The sequence below is a fragment of the Alosa alosa genome, chromosome 10 (genome assembly GCF_017589495.1).
Source record: "Alosa alosa isolate M-15738 ecotype Scorff River chromosome 10, AALO_Geno_1.1, whole genome shotgun sequence".
In the NCBI taxonomy this organism is placed as follows: domain Eukaryota; kingdom Metazoa; phylum Chordata; class Actinopteri; order Clupeiformes; family Clupeidae; genus Alosa; species Alosa alosa.
In genome coordinates, this window is record NC_063198.1 from 29,037,118 (window position 1) to 29,054,544 (window position 17,427).

Genomic DNA, 17,427 nt, shown 5'->3' on the forward strand with positions numbered 1-17,427 from the left:
CTGTAGATTGCAGCCCTGTAAAGGTAGCCCTTATGGATCATTTGCAGTATAGTCACATTGAACATGTTTGGTTTTCCAACAGTTTCGATACACTAGACCAGTGGTTCTTAAACTTGGGGTCAGGACCCCCAGGGGGGTCGCCAAGAATATGGGAGGGGTCGCGGAATGATTTGCAGTCTGAATTAAAGAAACATTTGTAAAATAAATATGTTTAAAAACTGGGATATTCACTAGACCTATAAAGTAGGCTTCCAATTCAAAGTGTTTCCATAATGTTCCTCTGAAAGTGAATGCTCTGTTTACGCAACCTCACATCTCTACCTGACAAAAAGTTTAAGAACCACTGCTGTACTGGACCATAAAAGTCTACATGGCAAATTAGGTTTGTCTTGTGTGATTTACAACAGACACTGAATTGGGATTGCAGAAGTAGTTTATTTACATAAAAATAACCTCATGACAAAATTGAAACATAGGTTAAACACGGTGCCACAAAGCCAATGGATTTTCACAGTCCTATGGGATCCATTTACCCAACCATAGACCTCTTCCTCCCTCTTAGTCTCACTTCATCCAGTTTCTTGATGACTGCGTGGGCCCTTTTGGAGGTCTGAGTGTAACTTTTTAGAAGCCTCTGAAAAAGTTGCTCAGTGTTTGGGTGTGTGCTTAGGAAAGCTTTCTCCAGCACATACAAGTCCACTCCTTTATCCTCTGGCAAAGCCGAGGTGTAGCTCAGCCCAAAGTCGATCAGGAACAGCTCAGGTTTGGCACCTTCCGGTGACCCTTGTCGTAGTAACATGTTAGACGTGGTTAGGTCGCCATGAACGACATCCTCATCGTGCATTCTAGCCAGGATCTGGCCCATCTGCTCTGCTAAGGCATTGAGGCCCACCGGGTCTTGACTAGAGGCTTGGCTGGAGGCAATGTGGTCCCTCACCGTGATGGCACCCACAAGGTCTTCCAGGAAGATGCAGTGGGAGGTGTAGTCCACAAAGTAAACAACTGGGGTGCTAATGCCTAGACGGTGCAAGATACAGAGGGTTTGTCATTGACAATCATGTTAAACTGAAGTTAGAGAAGATGCATTTCTAAACAACTCAAAATAAAAGACAACTTATTATTTTAGCACTTTGACAAACTCCATATTTACACTCAACACTCATGGGTCTGTCTTTAAAGTCTGATAGAGCACACTGCTACTGTACATCACATTTTATAGTAGGCCTGCACTGTGGCATAATATATATGGGCATTCATGGAAGATTTAAACTGCCTTATCCGATCGCTTATCACTGAGAATGAATGAAGTCCACGAAATGTCCATGAAAAAGCTTTTACAAGTCACAAATGAACAATTCAATTGGCAGCACTATGTTCTCATGTTTTATTTGCACAGTCATGTCAAAAAGTGCATTGTCAATCAACAAGAGACAAAAAGTGGCAGAGATGAAGTGTAATCATAGTCGCATTGGCCTACTTTGTTAAAATAATCAAGAGTTAGGGGCTACTTACATCAGGGTAACTAGTGTGTGAGCCTATGATGCTTTGTGTTCCACTCTCTGCATGACATGCGCTACTTACGTACATTTCAAAACCTTCCTAACCACCGGGGAACTGGTGTACGCAAAATGCTATAAAAGGCTCATCATGCTGGGTTTACTCTATGGACCATATGCTATGGAGCATGTGTATGAAGATTTGAAAATGATTCCTGTTTCGTCTGGTACTCTGTGGAATCTTGCAGACATACTACTACTGTACAACTTGAGGGGAAATGAACACCGTAACATTTTCTTATCAAACACGGTCAGTTTCAGCCGGGTATTTATCTTTGTATTTTAACTTATTAACATATCACCAACGAAAAAGCAAACGTACTTGTGCTATCCAAACAGAAAGACAAACATAAGCAAGCTAGCTTTGATAGTTAACTCACCTGCTTTTCTGCAGCGTAGGATTGCCCGGACCTCCTGAACGGTTCTACGGTGAGTGAGTTTTTCATCCAAGACTGGATGTCGATAGTGCTTCGGGAACCGTTCTTTAATTATAGTAGGTTTACCCAAAAATGAACCCCGATAAACCCTGGCCTCCGCTCCCTGTTTAATCAAATTGCACTTGTTAAGGTATGGCATTTTATTTTTGTTGCGGTCTAACGCCATGTTTTGCACACGCGAAGTTCCAGAACTCTTCTTCTTTCTGTTTATTGGCAGGTTAAAGACAATTTCGCGCATTACCGCCACCTACAGTATGCCTTGCGTGACCTACTAGTGTGTCGCGAGCGGTCGCGAGGCCACTTGACACATTATTCTGGGGAGTGATTCGAGGTCGCAGTTTGATGACAAATCTTCAATCTCCTGGCAAATCAAATCTAGCAGGTTTTTAGCAAGTCTTGTGTTTGTGGGTGATAAGCAGTGGTGGAGGAAGTACTGAACCTCAGTACTTAAGTAAAAGTACAAATACACAGAGAAATATTTACTTTAGTAAAAGTAAAAGTACCACAATGACAACCCTACTTAAGTAAAAGTAAAAAGTACCTGCTTTTAAATGTACTTTAAGTATTAAAAGTATTTGCATAATGATTTATTCTCTTAATATCTATATTCTAAAAGGAAAAATCAGTATGGGCTGTGGCATTTTAATTAAGCTAGTTTTAGGTTATACTCGACTAGATAGTTTTAAGTTAATGCAATTGTGCTTACCATCTGTGTCCCAGTTTACATTCTGACCTACAATTCTAGAGACTGTAATTCTGGTTATCTACTAGGGTGATCTGCTGAGTAATATCATTCAGCAAAACACGAGAGCCTGAAGTTTAACGGGGTAGAAAAGGGAAACGTCGGGTGGATCGTAATGCCAATTATGCTGATTGAACAGAAAAGTTGCTGAGAAAGGTGTCTTTATGATTAAGTTCAGTTTCACTTGCGCAGACGCATAGACATTGAATGAGCGCTCACGTTACTACCCCCCCAATTGTAGGCTATGCATCTTTATTTAATCACACACAATTAAGGAATATTTCCTAATCTGGAAAACGTTTTTTCCGGCCACCGGTTCATTAAGTCTACCATTCATTGGTGCCGCAAATGATCAGACGTGTGACAGAAGCATGGGCATAGCCTGTAACTTCGCTGATCCGCGGATAGCAATCTCATCGGAGGAGGCCCTAACGCTGCAGATAAGACAGAGAAAGGCACAGAACACAGTTGCATGTACAGTGCCTACCGAATGCAGATGGCTACAAGCTCACGCTTTGCCTGGTCTAGACTAGAAGCTTATGTTTCTAAGAATGCACGTAGCGCTCCAGAATCTTTGGTAGCAACCCCCCGGTAAAACAAACGTGTTTGTCAGAGAAAAAAAAAAAAACTGATCATAAAATGTATCGTAAAAAGGGACGATGGTGTTGTAGAAATGTAGCGGAGTAAAAGTACAGATAATTGCTGTAAAATGTAACGAAGTAAAAGTCAAAAGTATGCACTATAAATTTTACTTAAGTAAAGTACAAATACGTGGAAAATTTACTTAAGTACAGTAACGAAGTATTTGTACTTCGTTACATTCCACCACTGGTGATAAGACTAAAGACGTCTGAAAAGTGGACGGACAGTTTCAATGTCACCAACAGGCTGCACTATTCTTATGAAATATTTGAATTATTTTGATTATAACAGCATTAGTGAACTAGACTTCCGGTCACAGATTATTATTATTATTTTTTTTTTTTTTAAATCTGAGAACACACTGTTCACTGAAAATATAGCACATATACACATATTAAGGGCAAACATGCCTGATAGTGAAGCACATAACCAGCCTGTTTTAAATTGTAAAGAAAGATGTCACGCACGAACGATACACTCAACAGCTTGCTTTTGTCCCCGTTTATTGTAATTAGCAAATGAAATCGCTATTTAGGATTAATGCAGACTAGACAACCTAAAATATACCAACAATATACAATTCCAACATAAAAGCAAGTAAGAGAGCAACAAATGGCCATTCAGACAAAGGGACTTTAACATATGTTACAAATAAAAGGTGTTTCAAACAAAACGCTGCAAATGATGTCCACAGTTTCAGTATGTTGAAAGGAAAAGTTCTTCCATCAAGGGGGCTGAAACTCCACATACTTATCCCACTCTGAGGGGCGGAGCGACAAGGACCACACCATCACCACGAACAAACAGCATCGGAATGTTCCTTTTCGTGGACTGAGGAGGGAAGCAGGCCTTTAGTAACTTATCTGACAAACACAGAAGAGATTTTACAAACTTGACAAATTCACATCCAACCCAGGAAATTACTGGATTGTTCTACCCCTACTACCAAAGTAACTGGACAAGATTGTGTGCAGCAATATTTGCCATCTGCTCCTCTAGAGCAGTGGTTCTCAAAATGGGGTCGGCAAAATATTTTTACATTATTATACAATTGTACTGCACATCAACAAACAATGATCTCCATTACTCTCAAACCAGGGCTCCAGACTGATGTTTTTCCTGGAATCACTGGAGCCCCTTACTGAAAATCTTAGGAGCGCAAACAGAAAATAAAGGGGCCCAGCAAGGTTACTGGCAAGCATTATTTGGTTTTATTAAGGCTGAACACAAAAATGTGCAACATTCCTACCTGAACAGAAAGTTGTTGGGTCTGTAATCACCTATAGAGGGCCGCTCAGACAATGGCAGAAGTGCCGTTCATCATGTTATCCAAATTATTTTGTAAACTTAAAAGTTAAGGTAAAAAAACCCTCTTAAGGGTGCCTTAAAATAATAACATAATGCTTCCAAAATCATATTGATGATTTACCTCCAACCCCCCCCCGCTACGCTACAGGACCCTACAGGAATCCGGAGATCTCGTATTTATTACTGCAGTTCTCAAATGTTGGGGGACCCCGAGAGCAAATCTTCTTTAGTGCTGCTTTAACACTATTGTCAACTTGATCATTAAAGAAAAAAAAAAATCATGAAAAGTTTAGAGATGTGTGGATACAAGTTGGAAAACGTTAATTTATGTATATATGCTTGTCATGCTGCAACAGATTACCTTATAAATTTCTTCATACGTCTCCTCGTCAATCTCAACTGTTGTTACGGTCTCCTCCACATCTCCGAGAATCATATTCAAATGCTGATCATAGGCCTACACATACACGAATAGTAGTAATTCTGTAGTTAACAAGGTGAACAGTGCGACACATAATGTGGAGACAACATTGCATGAAGGCAGATAAAGAAACTTACATGTAATCTCCCTCGCAGTTCTCGGTCATTCCGCATCTTTACGTAGATCCTCTCATCCAAACTAAGTCGGATAAGGTCAAGGGGCTCTTCGACCGTGTTGGTAGTTTGTTGCTAAAAATATAGTCACATTGTACTATTTAAGTCACATAAATTCAAATTTTCCAAATAACATCATTGTTTTCTGGTTTGACGATTTGGTTGTTGCCCCTAATTTGACAAAAGAGAATTTGACCGATTCAACTTGACTAAATGTAATACATTTCTCGTTTAATATTACTCGTCTTTTCGTCGGCCATTGGTCAATTATGCTATCCTGGGGAAGACAGCGAAGTTAGTATAGCTGTGAATTCAAGCAAAAGTTCAACACAAAGTCCCTAGCCCAATTAACGTTAATGTTATTCATTCTATAGTAGCATGTCAGCTAGCTAACGTTAAGTGTTTTGAAAACAAAATGTAGGCTAGTAGCCCACTGCAAATGGAATTTAGTTTTCCTCAGTGTCGGGATATTCATACTAAAGTACTAAATTACGCAACTGCATGTGTTAAACATTATTATAGACACAGATAATTAGTGCACATCGCTTCACTACAAACCTGCTCAACTTCGTCCGCCATGCTTGCCTGTTTACCCAGCATGCAGTTCGAAAATTCGCGCTGTCACTGTAATCTCGCGACAATTTCACAGGCGCATTTTCTTTTATGTTCAGTCAGAGCTCCTACGATAGGTTCAGCTATCGGGACTGTATTTTACAGTCTAGATATGGTCAGACCAGACAAAAAAGTCTGAGTCTTTAGTCCTAGTCCTCAGGGCTCACTTTGGCACTGGCCCTCTCTGAGCCCTTTCCCTAAATCAGCATATTTGAACAATTTACTCAAGGGCATTACCATTACATATTTGCATTCAAACCAGCTGCTAACTGAAATAAAACCATGCAATCTCTATGGTGAAGGGTATGTGATGACGTGGGGCTATTTTAATTCCAAAGGCCAGGAGAACTTTATCAGGATACATAGCCTGGATCCATGAAATAACTGGCCTTTAAAAATAAAAATCTGCCTGCCTCAATGGGAATTTAACATATGGGTATGTAATGTATACTTATGAGCAACTGTATTTTAAGGAAGAACATTTATTTATTTACGAAACATTTTTTATTTACAGAGAAAATTGATGTCCTTAAAGATTGGGGTTTTCCTCATTTTTTAATTAAGACATTAAGATCAATTTTCAAAAGATGATTTTTTATTCCTCTTTTTAGTCAACTTTAGCATGTGTTTGCTAAGTGTATGTAAACTTCTGGTTTCAACTGTAGTTAGATGACAGTTGTGTGTTAGATGACAAATCTGAAAAAAGAACAACATAAATGTTTTTGTTTTTATTATTGTGGCGATTTTTGTGTTCTATAAAATAGAAATTCACACTGTCCTCATGCCCCCAAAAGCAAGCAGTTAGGCAACGGTGGCAAGGAAAAACTCCCAGCTGGAAGCTGGAAGAAACCTTGGGAGGACCCAGGCTGTTGGGGGAACCCATCCTCCTTGGGCTGGTGCTGGGACAGCAGATGGATGGAGCGGTGTTCGAGAGAAGCTGAAACAGGAAAATTCAGGCTTATTAGTTTCACAGCACGACTAATACACCAGACAAAGGGGGAAATTTGCCAGTATCCGCTCATCAAATTAAAGTTTGCTTATAGGCTATCTAACAGTATATAGTTGTAGGCTAAAAGATGAGGTTAACATACAAAACAAAACCACATTTTGACAGGCAGAGGCACAATTTACAGTTGCAATGATGTCCTGTTCATAAAAGTAAGACTTTTAAGTTAAAACTTCATCTTTACACTTGCTACCTTTTAGTTGAGAGTTCCCGCTGGAGCGGAGAGATCTGCTTCCACCATTATTTCTCCTCGTCCTCTATCGTATGATACTCATGTTTGTGTGGTCAGGACACAGTTAGTTTGAGTCTACTTGGAGAGAAGACATTTCTTTGATTAGCATAACTAACCTTCTTGAGCGCTTGCCTGTCACCTCACTGTTTTGCATTGCCACCTGTGATTCACCTCTAATTTCTGAATTATATTAGCATTCCATAGGCTCTGATCATTAGCCTCTTCATCTCTGGATAGCATGACAGTGCAGAAGGTCTCCTGGCATCATGCCATGCAAATTAACATCTAAATCTGCCTTACCTTGGTGACAATGTCCCGATACTTCTCATACAAACCATACAAGGAGTTTTATGATGACAGTTCCTGTGTTTTTGGTAGCAGCAGTTCCTGTTCCTTCTTGTTTCTTTTGCACCTCTAGGCACAAAATACAGAAGAACATTTCTAATTGTTAGTCTTTGTTTGTATCAGCCTTAGGGAGGCTACACCAGGTACGTAACTGAAGCGTTCCTTTCGTGTTGCGTCTGCCGCAACAATTTACTTCCACTAATCATGGAACTGGTTAGACCAGACGTGTTAGCGACGCGTATCTAAAACGTCTTTTAAAACAATTTTTACACTTTAGTTTGCGGACCTGGTGTATAGCCTGGGTGTTACAACCCAGTTTTATAAAGGAGGTCTGTATCTACCAGCAATCTCACTGATCTTTTATCTGACCTGCTCCTTCTTGGTGTCCTGTCGTCTCTTTTTTCAGAACTGTATGTTGATGCGGCTTGCACTGCTCCTCGCTGCTGACAGCACAACCCGCATCTTGCCGCCCCATTCGTTGGCCTCCTGCTCGGCAGCATGTGCTTTCCTCCTTTCCTCCAGGCGCCTCTTGTTCTCCTCCTCCGCTCGCTCCACCTCCTGCCTCTTCCTCACCCTTTCCTCATTAAGCCACTGCTCGTTGTCCTTTGCATTTTGTTGCCAGAGCTGCTGTTCATCCTGTTGCTCCTTCAGCATTTTCTCCACTTTCTTTCCATAACTGGGTTGGAAAAGCCGGAAGAAACGTCCTGGTCCTGCAGTTATTTTGTTTTTGATTTTAGTAGCTTTGTTTATTCTTTTTGTCCATCTTCTGTTGCTTTTCTGACTTCTTTTTTCACATTTAGCCTTTAGCTTTAATGTCCTGTTTTCCTCTTTCTCCCTCTTTTCCCATATTTTGCTTATCTCTTTCTTCCGTTTCTCAACAAACAATGCTTTTTTTTATTTTTCTCTCCTCGGCCTCCATCTGAAGTTTTTTCTCCTCTTCCTTCTTTATTTTTTTCTGCTTGAGCTTCTCTTCCTTTTGTTGCTTTTCCAGAACCTTCTGCCTCTCCTTTTCCTTCTTTTCATCTTTCAAGGCCTTTTTATACTGGTTCAAGAGAGCTTTCAGGTTGGCTGTCTCTTGTTTCAGCTCCTTATCAACCCTCTTCTGGCCTTGTTCTATTTCGACCTCTAGCACCTTCAGTTCTTCCTTAGTCCTCCTTTTCAGGTCAGACAGCAATAATTCTTTATTTTTTTGGAAGTTTTTTTTCTTCAATGCCAGCTGGTCTTTCTCCTTTTTGTAAGACGCCCTTGTATCTTTTTCCAGCTGTTTCGCCAATTCCAGTTTCTTTTCCGTTGTCAGTACCAAGTACTGTAATTCCTTCAGTCGCTGGGTTGGGTCATCTTTGTTTCCTGTGGCCTCTTCCTGGTCAATGTTGCTGTCCTCACTCTCGCTGTCTGTCATCTCATCCTCTACACTGTCCTCTTTATTATTCATAGAAGCCTGAAAAACAAATAAAACTATTTAAAAACATGATTATGGACCATTCTGCACTCATGCTAACTTTACATTAATTTCTACCTCCTCAAAAGTAGAGGTGAGAACACATTTGTTAATAAGTCCCTAGTTGGGACCACATTACCACTTCTGAAATACATATAACTAAATTTAGAAGTCCAGTCAACATTCTCCTACCATTTCACTTTAACAAAATCTAAAAACTAAAAAACTAATCAAGGTGAACTCACTCTGGCTGGTGGTGACTGTGTTCCATTCCTCCTGGCCACAATTGCAAGACTGGTCGCACAAATCAGGGTGGAGGGTGGTTCATGACAGTGGTCTCTGAGAGGTAGGTCTGGCACAGATATTAACTTGTGGGGGAATGTACACTTCTCTTGGAAGGAGGAGCAGTTGGAGTTATCAGAGTCAGAGCCTGACTGGCCTCCATGGGACCACAACGAGTTTTGAGACAACAAATTAAATGTAGATGTGCGCTTCAAACCGCTGGACCTAGATTGAGCGGCGACATCTTTTCCTTCATTCTTTGAAGAACAAGGGCCAGAGAAAAGAGGGGGTCTTGATGCATGCTTCCAACCGTTGGGCAGAGGGCAAGCAACAGCACCACTTTTATTATGATCCCTTTCCTTCACATTTGTCAATGTACATTTGGCTTGGGTCGACTGGCTTGCTTCAGATTGATTTGGCTTATGAAGTATGACAGGTGAGGAACAGCTTAGTGAGGTGCACTCTGAGCCTTGCTGTAACAGGAGAGCAGCAGCATCAGTCTTCACCTCGTCCCTCACCCCTGCCAGGGTCTCACCCTCGGGTTTGGCCCCATCCAACTGCATTGTATCAGCTTCCCTCTGCAGCCTGTCCCTTTCCCATGCCTTGATCATGTAGTCATGGTCCCTCCTCATCTGCTTTATCTTGGCAGGAAGGCCTCTGACATCCAGATCGAGGATTTGTAATTCAGCCAGCTTTCTTTGTCTGGTGACTATAATCAAGTCCATAAGGTCGCTTGCTCTGTCCATCTTTCTTGTTATTTCTGCAACCTGGGGATGTGGGGATTCAGGAGAGACTTCAGTTGCATTAGTGATGGCTGTGTCTGAAGGGCCAGGTGCTTGCAGTGTTGGTGTTTGACTCTGGTTCCAAGGGGTCCTTGGGGCTGGCTGACACTGTGTTGACAACAGCGGAGGAAGGGCAACTTGGGATGCCCTGTGAATAGGTGACACTTCAGGGAATCTGATCATCGTGGTGGGCCTATAGCCAAGGTCTGGATGTCCGGGGAAGAGCAGCACAATCTGCGCTTTGGGCTGAACTTTTCTTACCTGGCATCCACATATCTCATTATTTGTATTTGTGCCAGCATAAGGTCGTCTTGACTGTGTAGGTGGAGCAGCTTCAAGTGGAACGACTTTACGTGGAGCACCATTAGATGGAGCGACTTTATGTAGAGCAGCCTTAGATGGATCAGCTTTAGGTGGAGTGGCTTTAGGTGAAGCAGCTTCAAGTGGAACGCCTTTACGTGGAGTAGCATTAGGTGTAACAGCTTTACATGGAACAGCTTTAGGTGAAACGGTCTTAGGTAGAATGGCTTTACATGGAGCAGCTTTAGGTGGAACGGCTTTAGGTGGAACGGCTTCAGCTGGAGCGGTTTTAGGTGGATACTTTGGTGTAGGCTCTAACTCCCACACTGGCTCGAGAGTAGAACCAGAGGAGGTGGAGGAACATTGGCTTTCCTCAGATGTTTCAATCTGTTTGAAGTGGGCAAAAATGGAAAAAAAACTTTTCTGTGTTAATAACTGTTAACTGGCTGAGTACAGATGCACTCCCCCTTACATACTGCAATGGATCATGTTTTCCTGCACACTGCGCCCTCTGTATGTATAGGCCTCTCTACCCCTACCTCCTCTTCATTCCCCCGAAAGCTGTCCGCCCGACGACCAACCATGCGTCTTATCACCCTCAGAAGGCGAATGTCTGATTGGCTTCTCTGCACCTGCCATGCCACAAAGACTTTCTAGACTCTGTTCTGTAATGCGCGGCTTCAATTCATTTCTGTTTAATTCCACTCCACTCAGCTTTTACAAGTCCATGCTAATTCAATTCCACTCAGTTCAATACATTATTAATGTATTCTATAAATATTGTACAGATCAGTCAAGGCATATACCACACCCACCAGATGCTTTCTATATTGATGTTTTGTAGTGTCATACATACCACAGAAGACCAAATTGATTCCTGACTGCTTAGATCAGACTGCAAAAAATCAGTTCCATTACATTTCATTATTCATTTCAGTTTAACACTGTTTCCCCATCTTTGTTTGGGATGAATTACTACTTCAATCAGGAAAAAGCAGTGGGTCAATAACATTCAGAAGGAATGAACTATGACTATGGATATGACTTACAGGCTCAGGGTGGATTTGTGTGCGAGGCATCTTCAGTTCTGAGGAGAAGAGACTTGTCTTATATAGCAGTTACAGTATAGGCCTACTCATAAATCATAAGAGTATGATATTTGAATTAACACGCACATTGACCTTTGGATATCTTTCCTTAGACCACCTTATCTTAGATCATCAAATAAAAATAAAAAACATGCCTTTGAAAAGCATTAAATGTAATAGCCAATTCATTGTAACTTACCATATCACCTATTATGTTGTAGTCTGATGTAGGTTTAAATTTATCTTTCACTCAGCAATACTTTGTGTCCTTATCTAGCAGTTGCTGTGGTAAAATGAGCTTTTATTTCGTTTTAACTGGTTTTAACCCTTAAAGGAGTTGAGAAATGAACGTTCTAAAGAATATCTGGGTTCATTGAATTCAACATAGAATTGTAGAACCTTCAATTGTTGCGGAACTTAGAACGTTCAAAAACCTCTACCAAAGATCCTTGATTACTAGCAAGATAGAGCAACGTAATTCGTTACTATGGGAGCAAAACGGGACAGTTCCGGTCTGTGGGAGTGTCACCCTACGTCACTAAATAAACTTACAAGGATACAAGGATACAAGGAAGTTTATTGTCACATGCATATAGTTACTGGAAGTAAGAAATGCAGTGAAATTATGTCTGGTGTCAGCCTATTTGTGCATTAATGGGGTAAAAGTGCAGTAGAAGAGGGGTTTAGTAGATTAAGTGGCAAGGGCTGCATAAAAAAGGTGGGGGAGGATTGGGATTGGGTGGGGGCACCAACAAGGACCAAGAGCAACAGGGGCAAGGAAAAACTCCCACCAAAATAAACCTTTCTCTCTTAATAAGGGTCAATAACAACAGATAAACATAATTGTGTTCAGTGTGCAGTTGGGGATTATTGTCCATAATCATGTATGATACCAATGAATCATTCTTAAGTGAAGAAATGATATGAATAATTTAATTAGTCATGTGAATCCTGAACTAGCTAGCAGTGTGCAACAAGTATGTAGAGGAGGCTTACTGTAGCAAGCAGTGTGCTTAAGTGAAAATGCTATGCAACAAGTGGATGGTGAGTATGTGTGTGTGGGCGGGGAGTGGAGCAATACAACTAGTGTGCTGTAAGTATGTACAGGATGTGTGTTGGAGAAGATCCTGAAGACAATGTGCTGTGTATGTGTGACTATGTGCTATGTATGTGAGACTTTCTCTCTTAATAAGCAATAACAACAGATAAACATAATTGTGTTCACAGTATTATTGTCCATAATCATGTATGATACCAATGAATCATTCTTAAGGAAATGATATGAATAATTTAATTAGTCATGTGAACGAAGCTAACTAGCTAGCTAACGCTAGCTTAAAATGCTATACTAGCTATGGCAATACAAATAACAAGTGACTAGTAGTTGAAGGACTTCGCTAAACTTAATATACTGTTGCAAATTCGCTAGTATAGACTATCCACTTTAACTAATGTCAGTAGTGTTATTCAGCTAGTTGTCATTTCAAAGAAATTACACTTCTCCGTTTAAAATGTTACCTTAGCTAAGAGGCTAGCTAGCATGCTAACAACCGGACAGTAACTGGCGGCAGCATGGTCTAATATTAAGTTATTTTATTACAAATCCGAACACTAAAAAATTACACTATTAGGCTTGAAATGATCCCAAACACTTACAGATTATGACACAATTTTCCAAAAAACCCTCAACAAATCCAGAAAGACAAAATGACCAATTTATTGGTAAAATTCCACAAGTCTCCATTGACATTAGTGCAGCAAGGGCTTACTCTGGTCTGCATAAAGGGGGATTTCCCCCCCTCCCCCTTGCAATAATCGAAGGCGGAAATTGTCGAACGTTTGCGCCTCTCGCTCCGCTTGAACCCTCTCTGCCTATACCTTTAAGGGTTAAATACAAAGTTCTGAGTTGACGTAGTGGTCCATTATGACATCATAGTAACACTATGGTAACCATAGACATAATATACATAGATGCCGCATTGGCTGCTGGAAACGAGAAATGCGGCCGCCATCTTGGACCGGTCATACTCCTCGTTGCGTTGCAGCAGAAGACACAAGATGCCAGTACTATGCAGCATGTTCCTGCTCAAATCGACGAACCATCGCAAACAGGGCTCGGGGGATTTACTTTTCTCAAGTAAGATTTAACATTACCGTACTAATGGTTGTATTTTGTGAATAGAATATTACCAGAGAGTTGAGAAGGAGCAAGGATCTTTGATCTTACTGTATGAGAATCGTAGCCAGCTAGCTAGGCTGTTTACTCGGTGTTCACCTGGCTATGAACTGAGACTTAATAAGTCATATTCCATAACACTGACTTAGATTACAACTGACACAAAAGGGCTATTGTAGAAATAAATCATACTAGATTTGGCTGGCGAATTTTACACAAGTGGCACAGACTGTAGCCTATATTATTGGGCAATCGCTAGCTGCTACTTGTAGCCTAAGCGTGTTGGTAGCTTCCCTATTTTCTGAATAAAGTAACTTTTCAATAGCTTAACTTCTTTATTTATCAAGTGGCTTAGCCACACAAGCTACACTTTTCTTGTCATGTGTAATTGGCACAATTTAAAGTAGCTTCCTATGTAGAGAACTAGCCTACTGCTGTGTTTGTGTTAATAATACATTTGACTGGGTGGTAGTATTGTGTAGTGTTTTATTCATAGCAGAGTAACTGATAGTTTAGCTCACTACAATGTCTAAGTAGCTTGCCCAACACTGTATTATTCACATGTCATTTACCCTAACAAGAATAAGATGCCTCTCAAATTCCTTTATTCATTTATTTATTTTATATCTCCCCAGAACAACTGCCTTGCTCAAGGAGACTGTGAATGAACTGAATAGTCTCCTCACATCCCTGGAACTGAGGAAGGTGCAGCTCTTCATTGCAGTATTGGAGGGCATCTGCTACACTGTGACTGAATATTTGATTTATGAGCTCCACCTTCATCACCTGCATTCACCACTCTGTGTCCCATTTCCCCATCGTCTGGTTGACTCGGTCCTCTTTTAGGGAGTTTACCCAGTTTCACTATGTACTGCTATCTTATTTGCCCACCTGCTGTCTGAAGCACTTTTTTCTTAGCCAAAGTGTACCCAAGCAATTTTAGCAAGGTGGGAACATACAAAATTACATGCACCAGTTATCGAAATCATAGAACCAACTGCATGACAGTAACCTCTGTCTCACTGAGCCTGTGAAGACACTCCCCGATTCTTTACTGATTGCAATGAACGGGGCTGATCTTAGCAGTTTCTAAAATGTTTCTTAATTCTTATTTATTTAATCTCTTCATTGGGGCTGAAAGCTTTCTGTGAACTGTAAATAACAGATGCTGTTGATGAACCCATTGACACTGTACAAGTGACAAGTCACCTTTTGTCTTGAATTGATGAAGTTACACTTACTATGCCAAACCAATGTCTGTTTTTAAGGATCAGAAACAAACCTACAAACTTGCACTTTACAATATTTATGGAACTTGTCTAACAAATGCTGTTGATATTGAACCCAGTTACTCCATTTCATTTACTTATGCCACACCAATGTCTGTTCATCAAACTTTATTTTTTGATGGCACTGAACTGAAAAAAATGTTAATGGATTTTTTTCTGTCAATTTAACCCATTAAAACTTGTATCAAACCAGTTTCTGTCTATGCTGTCAAACATGGATTACTTATGTTCCCAGTGTTTATATTGGATGTCATCACTTTATAATATATCATATATGAGAATATTCTATTACTATTAAGCCCACTATGAATATTAAAATACACACAACCATGTTTCCTGTATACAGCTTTTCTACTGGAAGGTTTACAACTTATTCTGTCAATTTACCCAAGTTTGTCACTAAACCACATAGGCCTACTTGGAATACCCCTCAGATGTCTGAATGGCACTGATCTCACTTAAATGTTTATAGAACCTTTCTGTGAATAATGCTGTTGATGGAACTTTTCTGTCAACTGTGAACTATATTTAACTTATTAAACTTGTATCAAACTAGTTTTGTCTATGCTGTCAAACATGGATTATGTTCCCAGTTTTGATATCGGACGTCAGGTCACTTTATATCATATATCAGAATATTCTATTACTGTTAAACCCACTATGAATATTAAAATACGCTAAATCATGTGTCCTGTATCATAGCTACATGTATGACCTTTGCAGCAAAAAAAAACGAGTGAGAATCCGTTCGGTATTCAGTGAGATATGATTAATTAAGTGCGCTGACAGCTCATCTCACAGGCCAAACAGATTACACTGAGTGGAGTGGATGACCGGTCCAAGATGGCGGCTCCAAATCTCGTCAGCGCTAGCAAGGAGTAGTGGTCGATGCGGCGTCTATGTATTAACGTTTTTCATGTGACGTATTCTAGGTTATATAGCTTTGTTTACATCCAGCTGGTAGGCAAGGGACAAGTTGAACCCATTGAACATCGTTGTCTGCAGCTGCCTCTCAGTAGGCTACATCTCTGTATTTCAGCAATGTCAACATTTCAGGCATCAATAAAGGTGATGATGAAACGTTATCCCATTGTTCAATATTTGATAGCCTGTCACAGGAACGTTGTTTCACTAAAATCGCCCTGATTTGGTGCATTGATCTGTATCGGAGAACCTGCATGTAGCCTAATGGTAGCCTAACTTTTTTCTCTGTTCAAAACTCGGTTTACACGAAGGCGATAGCCTTTCTTAGAAGCTGTGAAATTTGACCAGAAAGGAACATGTCTTCCTTCTGAAAGCTGACACAAAATCAAACAATATTTGATCATTTAACTTCAACTGAACAGCGACAGGTTTTGGTAGGCAGTAGACTCAGCAGACTTTAAAATGGTAGCCTAGAAGCTACTGTTATAGCCAGCGTCAGTCAGCATCATAACATTAATGGCATTAGTCATGAATCCTGTAACATATTATATCATATAACAGCGATGGCTTATTCCAAGGCGATCTGCATGGATATATAACCACCCAGAAAAAACTCAGAATGTGAGTGATAAAGTTCATTAATTGTGTGAAACTTTTATTAGTTATCCATTGCAGCATCGCCTATATTAGGCTGTTATGCTAGCTCAGCCTTTAAATATGTTGTTATTTTGGTCATGTGGACTTGATTAAACGGGTAAAGATAATTCATAAACTGCTTATTTCTTACATGACTGAAGCAGTAGCCTAGGTTCAACAGTGGTGTTTGAGGTTGCTGTGTTAAGTTGTTGTGTGTGATCGCTAAACTATTAGGATCAAATCAGTTTATTTTGACATACGGGAGTTAGCCTAAGTGACCTGTAACGTTAGCCTATGGCACAAAAGCCTATTCTGTTTTCATTTATTAGCATTTGTTGTGATTATATAATCAAATGACACACATGATAACTTGAAATAGAAGGACAGAAGATAGGTGATTGATGTCCACAAGCACAAATTTCACGAGACAAATTAGAACAAACTGTTCCGGTAAAAATAATCTTGCCATGTTTAAAATGCTGCACTTTTTCCCTTCATAGCCTGTCTCTGGCAATTCATTTTTGGATGACTTTAGATAGTTGTATTTTAGCCTACATCTTCGTAGACAGTAGGCTACACCATTAGGCTATCTTGAGAATAAAAGACTTCACAGCTGCTAACGATCATCCTCCACAACCACGAGGATAGGTAGGCTAAACGGTCGTTCGTCGCCTTTTTGCTTCTTATTGTAAAACCAACTGTTAGGGCCTACATAAGTGGTCGGCATCCCGGTCAATATTTGATATTAAAATGTCAATTTTGAAGCTATTTGTAACTATGTGTAGCCTATGCAACCCGACTGTTGTAGGCTTGCCTACCACTCTCTGCAGTGCCTTGCCTACCATTCTTGCCTACCACTCTAGTTGTAAACAAACGGTCACATGACATTATGACGTAGGTGCAAAACCTTAATATTATGTCTATGATGGTAACCCCAGTGCGCTCCAGTGTCAAAGGGTGACAAGCAAAGATTCTAGAGCAGAGCTCTGTTCTAGAATCTTTGGTGACAAGACAAGAGACACTTTCCTGCTTGCCAAC

General features: G+C 40.4%; 3 protein-coding genes across 7 annotated transcripts; all 3 read right to left on the reverse strand.

Moving 5' to 3' along the window:
* Nucleotides 1–415: 415 nt before the first annotated feature.
* tp53rk (TP53 regulating kinase) lies at nt 416–2,208 on the reverse strand. The gene is made up of 2 exons (XM_048255295.1): nt 1,937–2,208; nt 416–1,017 (listed from the first exon to the last, which is right to left on the reverse strand). Exons 1-2 carry the CDS (start codon nt 2,157–2,159, stop codon nt 530–532), a joined length of 711 nt encoding a protein of 236 aa, XP_048111252.1. The 5' UTR covers nt 2,160–2,208; the 3' UTR covers nt 416–529.
* A 1,655-nt stretch (nt 2,209–3,863) lies between these two features.
* On the reverse strand, nt 3,864–5,926 carry lsm3 (LSM3 homolog, U6 small nuclear RNA and mRNA degradation associated). Its single transcript, XM_048255215.1, has 4 exons — nt 5,838–5,926; nt 5,244–5,354; nt 5,047–5,142; nt 3,864–4,208 (listed from the first exon to the last, which is right to left on the reverse strand). Exons 1-4 carry the CDS (start codon nt 5,877–5,879, stop codon nt 4,128–4,130), a joined length of 330 nt encoding a protein of 109 aa, XP_048111172.1. The 5' UTR covers nt 5,880–5,926; the 3' UTR covers nt 3,864–4,127.
* Nucleotides 5,927–6,604: 678 nt separating this feature from the next.
* Nucleotides 6,605–13,074, reverse strand: LOC125301468 (histone-lysine N-methyltransferase, H3 lysine-79 specific-like). Of its 5 annotated transcripts, XM_048253897.1 has the most exons (9): nt 11,564–11,723; nt 11,326–11,363; nt 11,133–11,171; nt 10,816–10,908; nt 9,158–10,663; nt 7,844–8,912; nt 7,430–7,543; nt 7,091–7,204; nt 6,605–6,828 (listed from the first exon to the last, which is right to left on the reverse strand). In XM_048253897.1, the coding sequence occupies exons 2-6, from the start codon at nt 11,353–11,355 to the stop codon at nt 8,349–8,351; spliced, it is 2,232 nt and encodes a 743-aa protein (XP_048109854.1). In that variant the 5' UTR covers nt 11,356–11,363; nt 11,564–11,723; the 3' UTR covers nt 6,605–6,828; nt 7,091–7,204; nt 7,430–7,543; nt 7,844–8,348. The 5 variants fall into 5 exon arrangements, with proteins under 5 accessions (XP_048109854.1, XP_048109853.1, XP_048109855.1 ...); XM_048253896.1 differs by having other exon boundaries at nt 7,091–7,543; XM_048253898.1 differs by lacking the exon at nt 10,816–10,908 and having other exon boundaries at nt 7,091–7,543.
* Nucleotides 13,075–17,427: the final 4,353 nt, after the last annotated feature.

Excerpts from the sequence above, each read along its gene's own strand:
- tp53rk (XM_048255295.1), bottom strand. The coding sequence starts at position 2,159 with ATGGCGTTAGACCGCAACAAAAATAAAATGCCATACCTTAACAAGTGC. Across the intron at positions 1,018-1,936 it reads CCTACGCTGCAGAAAAGCAG|GCATTAGCACCCCAGTTGTT; the intron begins GTGAGTTAACTA and ends TGCACCGTCTAG.
- LOC125301468 (XM_048253897.1), bottom strand. The coding sequence starts at position 11,355 with ATGCCTCGCACACAAATCCACCCTGAGCCT. Across the intron at positions 11,172-11,325 it reads CACAAATCCACCCTGAGCCT|TCTGATCTAAGCAGTCAGGA; the intron begins GTAAGTCATATC and ends GATTTTTTGCAG. Across the intron at positions 10,909-11,132 it reads AATCAATTTGGTCTTCTGTG|GTGCAGAGAAGCCAATCAGA; the intron begins GTATGTATGACA and ends GTGGCATGGCAG.
- lsm3 (XM_048255215.1), bottom strand. The coding sequence starts at position 5,879 with ATGCTGGGTAAACAGGCAAGCATGGCGGACGAAGTTGAGCAG. Across the intron at positions 5,355-5,837 it reads TGGCGGACGAAGTTGAGCAG|CAACAAACTACCAACACGGT; the intron begins GTTTGTAGTGAA and ends CTATATTTTTAG. Across the intron at positions 4,209-5,046 it reads CGTATGAAGAAATTTATAAG|TCCACGAAAAGGAACATTCC; the intron begins GTAATCTGTTGC and ends TTCCCTCCTCAG.